This window comes from Pseudochaenichthys georgianus, chromosome 15 (assembly GCF_902827115.2).
Source record: "Pseudochaenichthys georgianus chromosome 15, fPseGeo1.2, whole genome shotgun sequence".
In the NCBI taxonomy this organism is placed as follows: Eukaryota; Metazoa; Chordata; class Actinopteri; order Perciformes; family Channichthyidae; genus Pseudochaenichthys; species Pseudochaenichthys georgianus.
Window position 1 is genome coordinate 20960745 of NC_047517.1, and position 11949 is coordinate 20972693.

At 44.6% G+C, this 11949-nt stretch overlaps 1 protein-coding gene across 3 annotated transcripts; it reads left to right on the forward strand.

Moving 5' to 3' along the window:
- Window positions 1-6075: 6075 nt before the first annotated feature.
- On the forward strand, window positions 6076-11736 carry agpat4 (1-acylglycerol-3-phosphate O-acyltransferase 4 (lysophosphatidic acid acyltransferase, delta)). Of its 3 annotated transcripts, none has more exons than XM_034101270.2 (9): window positions 6076-6176; window positions 7957-8138; window positions 8600-8769; window positions 8865-9026; window positions 9119-9272; window positions 9553-9655; window positions 9745-9820; window positions 10625-10823; window positions 11261-11736. In XM_034101270.2, the coding sequence occupies exons 1-9, from the start codon at window positions 6142-6144 to the stop codon at window positions 11350-11352; spliced, it is 1173 nt and encodes a 390-aa protein (XP_033957161.2). In that variant the 5' UTR covers window positions 6076-6141; the 3' UTR covers window positions 11353-11736. The 3 variants fall into 3 exon arrangements, with proteins under 3 accessions (XP_033957161.2, XP_071061771.1, XP_033957160.1); XM_071205670.1 differs by having other exon boundaries at window positions 6090-6183; XM_034101269.2 differs by lacking the exon at window positions 6076-6176 and adding an exon at window positions 6735-7234.
- Window positions 11737-11949: the final 213 nt, after the last annotated feature.

Here is an 11949-nt window from a genome sequence, read left to right on the forward strand (position 1 = left end):
CGGAGGTGTTGGACCAGGCCAGCTGAGCCCGCCAGGGCAGTACCCGCCGTAGAGCTCAGGACCTCTACCCAGCCCGAGAGACGGTCCCCGACAACTAGGTAGTGGCGGCCCCCATAGTCGAAGAAGTCAGCAAACACCGCCTCGAATGGCGTGGACGGGGGTGAGGACGGCAGGGGGGGTGTAGCCGCCTGTGACGGAGCATTGCGGTTGCAGTCTGCACATCCGTCCCTGGTGGCCTGAATGTCCCCGGACATCCCGGGCCAGTAAACTATGGCTCGGGCATGCTGCCCCATCGCTGAGGTTCCCTGGTGGGCGGCATGGAGATGCTGAAGGACTCTCCCACGGAGGGATGGGGGGACCACGACGCGGTCCCGATAGAGCAGGACGCCGTCCTGTGCGTAGATGGACTCACAGACCGATGACAGACTCGCCAGGGCAGGGTCATTTACGTCAATCCCACCCTCCTGCTCGATGAGTTGGAGGAGGTGGCCGAGGCATCCGTCAGCTGCTGTCTCCCATGCGAGGAGGGGCCAAGAGACGGCTCCGAGCTCCCGTGCGTCGTCGCGGATGGAGGCCATGAGTGCTGACTCCACGGCGTCAGGCCCGCTCGGCAGCCCCAATGAGAGGCCGTTCGCTGAGCCCGAGGGGGAAGGATGCCTCGACGTGGCATCAGCGGCATAGTTGCTCTTGCCAGGCAGATGCACAATGTCAAAGCGCCATGGGAGGGTGCGCTGCTTGAGTCTAAACAGACGCGAGTTTGTGATCTCATCCAGCGTACGGTCGCCAAAGATCTTCACCAACGGCTTATGGTCGGTGACCACGACGAGGTTGTCGGACCCCTGCGTGAAGTACCGCGTCTGTTCCAGACCCCAGGCCACAGCTAGGGCCTCTCCCTCGACGGCCGCATAGCGTTGCTCCGCAGGGGACAGGAAACGTGAGCCCGCGAGGGTGATCCTCCATCCACCTGGACAGCAGTCCGGTATGCCCGAGGCACAGTGACAATGTTGCTGGAGCAGGAAGTAGCCAATGCCACGCATGGACCAGTCAGGGCGGAGGCAGGTACGCTTCTGCATGTCGTAGATCTCCACGCCCTCACGGATGGCCTCCATTATGGCTTGCTTGGACGCCTGGAAGGCCTCCTCCAGAACGGGGGACCATAGGAACACACAGCGTGGGCTGAGGAACGGCTTAAATGGAGCCATCGTGTCACGCAACTGGGCGTAGTTGGCCACCTGGTTGACAAGGCCGAACCAACTCCTGATGTCCGTCGTGGAGCTAGGGGTGGGGAAGTCCCGGATGGCGTCCAAGTATTTCGGGAGCGGTTCGATGGTAGATTCCGACACCCTGAAGCCAGCAAAATCGACGCACCTCTCCGCGAACTGAAACTTGTCTGAGTTCAACACGATTCCTGACCGGCCGACACGCGTCAGGAAGTCGATGGTCCTCCACCAGTGTTGCTCCAGGTCGGTGTCATAGTGGATGGTATCATCCACGCAACGTTCCTTGCGTTCATAGTCCGAGAGGACGGCATCAAACCGACGGTTGTAGCCATCCCCTGATGACAGGAAACCCTGTGGTGCCCTGGTGTAGCGCCAACGGCCGAAGGGTGTGATGAAGGTAGTGAGGTGGCGATCCGACTCACGCAGGGGGACACTGTGGTAGCCGTTCCAGGCGTCCGTGACGGTCTTCCAGGTGCCCTTAGGGACGCGGCGTGCAAGGTGGAACGGGGACTCAGTGGCGAAGGTCTCACGTTGGCAGAACTTGTTAAGGGGGGAGAGGTCCACGGTCCTGCGTGGGGAGCCGTCGTGCTTCCGAGTGACTACCATACGATGGCACCACGTCACAGGCTCGCCGTATGGCACACGTTCAATGACCCCAAGGGCTTCGTCCCGCAGTAGGTCATCGTGGACCCTCCGCTGCCAGTGTAGAGGCACTGTAGCCGCGGTGTGACATGCCCTAGGCGTAGCTGCGGGGTCCACGTGCATCTCGATAGATGGCCCCTCCATGCATGGTAGTGCTCGATGGGGGCAAGTATTGAACGTTGACGAGGCATATCTCCCGAGTAGCCAATCTTTCATCCTGTTATTGTTCTCTGGCTTACAAGGGAACGGCAGTGCTACGGGGCGTGCCGGGGGGACCGTACGCTGAGGACATGTGCACTGGGCGTCCCGGGGGTCACCTGGCCCCACACAGCCGCCGTTGGCTGACCTCGTCGCATTGACGGACAGGGTTTCTCTCTCCAGCTGAGAGCGCGTTCACGTCTAAGAAACGAGTGGATCTGACTTTAATTACATTTGTCTCGAGTGTTTCGTCAACATAATGTGTTAAATAATACTTCTGCATACAGTCTGTGACACTGTGAGTGTTGCACGGCCAGATGAGGCTGGAGAAGCTGACTCAGATAAGGAAATATATGATATATGAAGAAACACACTCCTCAATGTCAGTCTTGGTACTTTATTGACAAAGATGACGACACCCTGAAACAGAGCAATGCCGCAGGATAAGCTGACAAAGTATTACATACATGCATGTCATGACCAATACACATATATGAAATTACATATATTAAAGACACACTAAACAGTAGTGGAAACAGTCTTACATGAGTGAGTGGATGAACGTCTCAACTCGAGGCGGAGTGAATGAACAACATGTGAACTAAAATGGCGGCTAAGCACTACCGGGTCAAAGCACGGCATATCCGGGCAGCGACAGCAGTGACGCTGCCCTCTTGTGGCCGGCGATAAACTCTTCAATATATTATGATATTATATGATCGATGATCTGATTGATGATGTAATATGAATGATAAGTGCGACACGTCGGCGTCTTCTCTGCATACGGCAGTTTAAACTGTATTTCCTTTATCCTGTAATATGACTTGAGAGATTTAAACTCCGCACACTGAGTGGATCTCTTTTCTATAGACGCCGGAGGCGGGCAGCGTCAGGTAAAATAAGTTATTTAGCCTTCTCAAACCTGAGCCTCACGCGCCGCCTATGGGGGATGTGCTAGTTACTTATCCGACCGGCCCACTTCGGTACCGGCCCATCGGGATTCGTCCCGATGGCCAGTCCGCCACTGCACCCAGCCCACGTAAACTGTCAACGGGGGGAGCCTCGCTGCGGGGAAACGGTGGACCTAGTGTCCCGATCGGAGTGGGAATAATAATAATAATCCGTGCATTTTATCCATTAATTTCCCCAACATTGTGGTAAAAAACCACACGTTTAATCCACGTTGTTGGTGTACTACAACTACAAAAAGCATCGGTTTGTTTTCTCATCAGGAAATGTAGACCGGCTCAAACAAACGATTTTTAATCATCATCCTCACTCATCATTTAATGTATCATATGTTCGCCGAATTGACATGAAAGCACTAATAAATGTAGTTTCATCCACTTGAGTTTATAACCACAAAAATAATCGATTTGTTTTTATATCACATCCGACGGGAGGAAATTCAGCAGCTCTCACTCCCGATTTTTAATCCTAATGTAATCATCATCTTCACCACGATCATTTATGTTTATGTCGCCGAATTGACATGAAAGCACTGACAAATATGAATATACTGTAGTCAACTTCATTAAAACGTTATTAACGTGCCTAAACTCAGTAATTCACCATTTCTACGCATGACACAACACACTTTGTCCGTGTTTGGCTCTCGAAGCGTTCCCGCATTGACGTCACTTCCGGCTTCCCCCAAAACTTCAAAATGAGTGAAGGAATTTCCCCGCGATGTTCGAAATTATTGATATTTAACGAAACGGTATCGCTTTTTCTTTTTTAAACTGACGGTTCGAGATTACTAGTAGCCCAATATTTCATTGCACAACAGTTGTTGGGATGGTGTCACAGGCTCTTTAAAGGGTGGGTAGATTCCCTGACGTTGACGTCAAGATCACCAGCCAATCAGGATTGGCGTAATGAGATTGATGCTTCTGTTTGCATACGCGTTGAGGCGCATCCCATAGTGAGACATCGAACGGAGTGTTATAAATGAGAACTCAGTCGGTGAATGCTTGCATGATAAGGTAGTACCCATAGAGTCCAGTAGAGGGCGGAGCCTGTGTGAGATATAACCTGCTTGAATAAATTACATTTAAAGGGTTTCTTTATCACAACAAACTTGCTCATAGTAAACTTTATTGCACAAAAAGTAAATCCTTCAATTGTCTCCCTCTTTCATTAAATCAAGTAATTAAGATTAACAACCCATGCTTTGTGTAATATCGTTATTAAGCTTAACTTAATAAAATACTTTATCTTAACTAATCTAAATTGCTGGCTATTTGTCAAGTGTGTGCATGAAAGTCAGTTGGACATACATCAGTGTTGACTTTTCCTACCTTGTAAAGGTGAAATGGAAAAATAGCAACCACATGTATTCGCACTTATTGTAATTCTTCCAGCTGAAAGTGCTTCATCACTTTTGAGGCTGTAAAGTGACTTGCACATACTATACTTACTGAACATTATTCCCATGAGCCCATTTACACTCTTGTCTTTGGGATTTGAACATAAAGGGCTTCCTGAGCTACTTTACTGTATGTTTGGACCTCTGTCGACAGGCATGTCCTCTCTTCAAGGTTATTTGGTCGTAAAGGACATGAGGGCTAAAGCAGTATGGGACCTGTAAAAAGAGAGCTTCTCAGCAGCCCCCTAAGGTGGAACGGCCACGGGACCCCACCTCCTTTCAGGGGTATCTGAGTTACATGGGGGGGAAAAAATCAAATACTGTTTTTTTTGCATTGGAGGTTGAATAGATAATTTAACACAACAACAACAAAACAGTAACATGTTAAACTGATCTGTTACAGTATGTGGCACAGGGAAATGTTTTCTGTTTTTCTCATCAAAGAGAATGTTCAATGTATCTGTATTTCCCTCTGGAGTTGGCAAGAAGAAATTGTTTGACATTGTTTTGTGGTCAAATTAAAGTATTAAACACTTACATTGATTGTCTGGGGCTTAACAAGATTAATGATGTTTCCACATATCTTACTATCAGTTGAGTAATGGTAGTTACTTCTGGAATAGGAAAGGGGGTGTATATGTATACCTTAATATATATATGTGTAACCTATGTAAAACTGATTGGTGCCTGAGTGCTTGACTCAGATAATTGACTGCCTTTAATTTGGAGATAACTGTTCCTTTATCAATTTGTCCTTGCACATGCAATGAGTTACCAGCAGGGGGTACTGTCCGCCAACACAGCACTGCTTAACAGTCTTGCACAGAGTCTCCGATATAATGGCGATATATATCTTTAACAAAAAAAAAAGGCTTTTAACCATGAGCATAACCTTTATACAGTATATGGTTGAACTGACAAGTGACTTTAATGCTTTGGTGACAGTTACCTATGAATTACTTAATAATAAACTACTTTGTTGTTACTATTATGAAAAAAACACCACTGCGCCAGTGTCACACCCAGTTTGACAGCCTCACGCTTTTCATGCTAGCAAATAAAGGCATCGAAGAGAAAGAAAAACTTGAAAGAGGTCTCCCTCTGTCTCACATTGTGGTACACAGAGTAATATCATCAGCATCGATAACACATTTCGAGATAATGTGACCTAGTTTTACGATAGTTTATGTTAAAAGGATTACCTGCGCCAAAATGCAAAACTTGGGCCAAAAATTGCATTGACTATCTCTAGTTGAATGAACGCTGTAGTTAAAATGTAAACTTTGTTGTTATATCTTCACCATAGTAACAAATAGGATACGTTGGCCAACTCATTTTTTCCCCACTATGTTTGGTTTCATCTCGCAGAAAATAGACGATCTTTGCAGCACCCGAAGGATTCTGCAGAGCTCTCTCTCCACTGTGGTTGCGTTCCAATAGTCCATTTAGTTTAGGAACCTTCCTAACGGAGTGAAATGACCCGGAAGTACGTCACTGGCAGCCATGATAAGTGCCGTTCCAATTCTCCAAATGAAAGGAAAGGAGGTTTCAAACTTCCTTTATAACCTCCTTTAGTTTAGGAACCACTGGACCCCCCTTACCGAAAGGAGAAGAGAAAATGCTGCCCCACAATGCATTGCAGCCGCAGCATTTGCCGTCACTCAACAGTCGGCCGTTCACGGAAACAACCGATTATGACGGAGAAATTATATCATGAAAGTTACGGTGCTTATTAAGCTTTTTAAAACGTATGTGGTAAGTTGCCAAAGTGCTTTGTTTTGAACGTTCATCAGTATTATAATCAAAAAGAGAAATATGAACGTTAGTTTTTACTGAAATTATCAAATAAAGTCAACATCTCACAGTCTTTACTGAGCTGTGTGGAGTTTGTTCAACTTTTAAAATATGTTTGAATGGTGATATACACAGTGATAGATGTTAAGGACTAACGTTTATAATAAATACATTTGTATTTATTTTAAGATCTTTTCATAGTTCATACAATCATACGTATTGGGATCATTTGTATTAATGTGGACCGGAGGGAGAGCGTGAGGAGCATAAGTTTCACTTTCCTTTTTTATTTCAATTCCAACTTTGGTCCTGAAGAATATGTTTCTCTGTTGTCCACGTTCATAAAGCAAAGCAACAGCTTCAGAGTCTCTAGATGAGTTTACAGTAGTCCCTCGTTCTTATTAAACATCCATGTTGTAGTCCGCTGTATAGAAAACTGTAGTTTCCATAGTTTCCCCACAGCAGCAGACGCACATTCATGACGTCCGCTGGCGCATCATAAACACGTCAGATAGTGAAAGTGCATTCGGATTCTCTAAAGTACCGCAGTCTCTTCTCCTAAGTCCTTTTGAATTCTCCTATCCACTATCCCTTAACACCGTGACGTCACTCAGAGGTCAAGGAATAAGAGATAGGGTTAGAATTTAGGAGCTGATGTTTGGATAATCGGAACGCAACCTGGGTCCAGGCAAGGGCGGACTGGGACTAAAAATCAGCCCGGGAACTCGACCCGCCCAACTCGGTACCGCTAGTCTATTGTCAACGGGAGGGGAGGGGGGGGGGAGGGGGGTGCTCGTGACTTGTTCAGACTGGCCCAGGCGTGGCTTCTTTCAGATGGGTGTGATAGTTTATGGGAGGTTTTATTTCTAAAGTTGTTGCTGAATGCACCTTGACTCAAAGGAGAATAAGTGTTACTCCGAGAGGTATGGGCATAAAGTGAAGGGCCTGGGTTTTTCTTTTCAATTTGCCACTAAGGTTGAAGGTCTCTGAGGAAGGCAGCCCCGTGATCAAGGTAAATGTCAAGTGTCACAGAAGAGTTTAAGGTGTGTGTGTGTGTCTGTTTGTTATGGGTGAGTAATAACTTGACTTTTACCAAACGCACTTCTGTTGAAATAACCCATGTGCTTGTTTGCATTTTACTGCTTGCTCAGATTTATTTCCATCTAATGACCAAGTTCTTGTAGAGTAAATTCAGTTTGAAGATTGTAAATGTTACTGGATTATTGCCAGTTACTCTGCATAGCCTGTGTTTAGTCAAAGTCAACTTTATTGAACCATCATAAACGGCAAATAATGATAGTGCTTTGTGTGGAAATGGGAAATGTGACCTTCTTATGAGCTGCTTAACTACAATATGATTGGCCTGACCCTAAAACACAGCATGATTATACGTTCATACTGCCTTGACTTTAAGGAAATGATAACAACACAACAATTATTAGAAATGGTGTTAAATTGCAACGTATCCCTGAAAAGGTCACTGTCAAAAATACATTTTCTCCCCTGTCATTGGCTGTTCATGGACAGTCCAGCTCAAAGGCTCCATTGAGCCACTGCAACGAGGCAGTCCAGTGAAAGGAGTCCTTTATCTCAGTGGGTGTAGTGCTGTGCTGCTGTCACAGCCCACAGCAATATCGGCTGAACTCTGAATGATAAAATGTTTAATATCAGGTTGGGTGTGTCACATGAATAGGTCATTGCTTTTTTAATGCTTAAAGTTGTGCAACTTTACAGAAAAATGGGCCTCATTCAACTGCTGAAATCACAGTTCCTGAGTCACCTCATCTTCTACTATGTGTTCCTGGCCAGCGGCCTCATTGTCAACCTGTTGCAGTTCTGTACTCTCCCTCTGTGGCTGGTCAGTAAGAAGCTGGCCCGCAAGATCAACATCAGACTGTGCTACTGCATCAGCAGCCGTGAGTATTGTTATGCTCTCTGACACATAAATGATTCTTTAGTCTGCTGACTGCTACAGATTTTGTTTTGCCGCTGGAAAAAGAAGTGAGTCTTTTCGGTGGTTAAATGGTTGCAAAGATTTAAACTGCAATCTTGGGGCGGTGGTGGTGAAGTTGATAGGGACTTAGCTTGGCAACTGGAAAGTCACCAGTTCAAGTCCCGGCAAGTCCAAGTGCTACCGAGGTGTCCCTGAGCAAGGCACCGTTCCCTACACTGCTCCCCGGGCGCCGTTCAAAATTGCAGCACACTGCTCCTAACACAGAAAACGCAGAGAAACAATTTCCTCACGGGGATTAATAAAGTATATATATATAAAAAAAAAATCAAATCTGCAGGATCATTTTCAAAAATGTAAAGAAACAGACAATCTTTGCTCACATACAGTAACCTAAACTTGTTTTATGTCATCGTTGATTGTCAGAGATCGTAGTGGCCCTGGAGTGGTGGTCTGGGACTGAATGCACGCTCTACACAGACCCAAAGAGTTATCCACTGTATGGAAATGAGAATGCCATTGCGGTTCTGAATCATTGTTCTGAAATCGACTTCCTGTGTGGCTGGACATTTTGTGAAAGATTTGGAGTACTTGGGGTAAGAGAAATATTTTTGACCTCAACATTTTGTTTAATTATTTCAGTGCTAACCTTCAGTTCCTTTACATGCCTTAAATGTTCTTCTTATTCCAGAGCTCAAAAGTGTTAGCCAAACATGAGTTGAGGTATTTACCTATTATTGGATGGATGTGGTACTTCCTGGAGATCGTTTTCTGCAAGAGGAAGTGGGAGGAGGACCGGAGGACAGTGGCTGAAAGTCTTCAGAACCTCCATGATTACCCGGAAAACTTTTGGGTGCGTTTTCGGACTCTGGAAATCTTTATGTCAATTTAACAGAGATATTTTTGAATAAGGCCATTAAAAACAATTTATCTTCCCGGGGCTAGTTCTTGCTTTTCTGTGAAGGAACACGCTTTACCCCAAAGAAGCACGAGGTCAGCATGCAGGTGGCCGAGAGCAAAGGTTTACCCAAACTGAAGTACCATCTTCTACCCAGGACCAAAGGATTCTGGGTTACTGTTCAGAACCTCAGAGGAACTGGTTAGTGTCCATCATTGAGGAAGTGTAAAGTTATAGATGCGACGATAAGTCGATGGGCAGGAAAATAATTTTGATAATTGATTAATTGTTCATTTCATTTTTCAATACATTAAATCAATAAATTAATGTGATGATTGAACAATAATTTGTTACAGAACCAGTTTAAACATGGCCACTAATAAATACCAAATACTGTTTGTGAATGCTTTAAGAGGGAAAGCCTGAGGGATTTGCAAATCAGATGAGTCATAAAGTAAACAATGTGTATTGTCTCTTGTAGCTGCAGCTGTGTACGATTGCACACTGAACTTCAGAAACAAACAAGTGCCAAGCTTACTTGATATTCTTAACGGAAAGAAATATCACGCAGACTTATATTTGAGGTACAAATAAATGTTTTTGCTACATATCATTTCCCATTTACTGGTGTTGTCATTTATCGGAGATATCTGACTTCCCTTCTTCCTTGCAGGAGGATCCCTCTAGAGTTGATCCCAGAAGGTGAGGCAGAGTGTGCTGCGTGGCTCCACAAACTCTACCAGGAGAAGGTAAGAGTGTTTTAAACGTTGCAGTTAAGCCTAAGAGCCTTGAGTTTTGACAATTTGAAGTCTTTTAAAAGTATGTGTTTTTTTTTATAAATGTTTACATGGACTGGCCCCCCCTCCCACAGGACGCTGCACTAGGTCAGAAACTAGAGGAGACTGTGAAGTCCACTGTAGACGGACCACTTTTGGACAAAATGTCCTCTCCATTAAAGGCAGCTCATTGTGAAATAGCCTCCCAACTGAGATACGGGATTGTCCCACTCTAAATAGCTTCAAAGGTCAACTCAAAGAATGGTTGAGAAACAACCAGATGTGCAATCACCGCTAAATGAACTTTAACACAGGGGTATCTCCTCTTGCACTTTATGCATCTCTTGTATCATCTCTTGCACTTAATATGTCATTGCTGCTATAGTGTACTGCCATGTGGTAAATACTTGTGTGTGCTGCTCTTGCTCTTTTGCATATCATGTATTTACTTTTTGCTATGTTTACAAATGTCATGTTCTTATATGTTGTATGTCAGGGACTACGGATGGAAATGAGCTCAAAGCTAAAATCCGGCATATGTACACTTGAAGCATTATTTGTCTAAAGTGTTCATTAATGTGCATTGTCCCTATTCAAATAAACGATTAAATGAAATAAAGACGTTTAGTGTCTAGATCATTATGTAATCTGGCTAAAGTTGTACATTTTCTGATAACATTTTGGCTACTCATCTGTAGAGAAACTGATAGCTATGTGATAATGTTCTTTTATTTTGGACTTTGATATTGAGCTGTGTTTGCATCAACGTGTCAACAGGATAGCTTTCAGGAACACTACACACAGAAAGGCTGTTTCCCCGGGCCCACAGTGACCCATCCACGCCGACCCTGGGCTTTGATCAACTGGATTCTCTGGGCCTGCATGCTCCTCTACCCCCTCGGCCTGCTACTGGTTCAACTGGTCAGCTCTGGATCCATACTGACCATTTTAGTCTCTGTAACCGTCGCCTGTGCAGGTTGGTTTCATGCATTCAATGGAAAGTCATCCTGAAATGGGTATAAATGTCCTTTCCTCAATTTAACCAGCTCCTTCTTGTCCAAACATCCCATAAACAGCAGACTTAACAACTCCAATGTAAGTCCCCTTTTTTGGAAACTATATGTGTGTCCCTCATAGCATTCAGGCATGTGCTCACACAGCAAAGTCAATCAAAGTCCTTCTGAATACCCACTGAGATGTTAATTGAGTTATGAAACCTTAACAGAATGAGTTCACGAGGAAGGAGCATGTTCGTGTCCACAGTAAATTCACGTTTGTGGTTCAGGGTAAAATGACAAGTTGTGTTTTCTTGAAAGAGACCAGCCCATCTTAAACATCAATACATTTATTAAAACAACTGTCTTTTTCTCAAGCTTTTTCAAAATGTGCACTCACTGCATCGTTTCTCCACAGCTTCACTGGGAGGTCGCTGGATGATTGGCCAGACTGAGACTAACAGAGGCTCAAGCTATGGGAATAAGGAGGTTCCTTCAAAGAACAACTAAAGACTCCTGGCGTGATCTGCGCTGCTTCTTTGCACAGCTCATCTGGGTGTTTGAACCACGCTCCGACAGGACAAGTCCAACAAGTGCAAACCTGCCCGAAGGCACAATGAGGTCAGGTCAGGATTCAAAGCTATGCTGCTGAAGCTCAAGATCATGAAACTGGACCCGGGGGGCGAGCTTCTTTTGGTAAACTTGGTGATAGGAATATGAGGCGAGAATACTGTCAAAAGCAGGAAACTCAAACTGTAATTTTAATTAAACCAATGGACTATGGACTGCCTCTTTGATTGTAATTTAAAGCAGAAATCACATTTTAACGTTAGAACATTTTGACATTTCAATTTTTCTAAAAACATATTGCTTTATTAAAAGTGTTCTTACGCATGTGTCTATTGTCTCTGTTCATTTTTATTTTTCCTTCGTTTTTTTTATTTATTGATTTTCTACTAGAGCCTATAATGTAGAATGATCTATACAGCGGCCAGAAGAGTGATAGTTTATGTATTTTGATAATTAGAATATTTGGAAAGCTAGAAGCTTTAAAATAGATTCTGATTCATTTTAGCTGATTATACTTGTGCATCTGCAGGGTGAAAT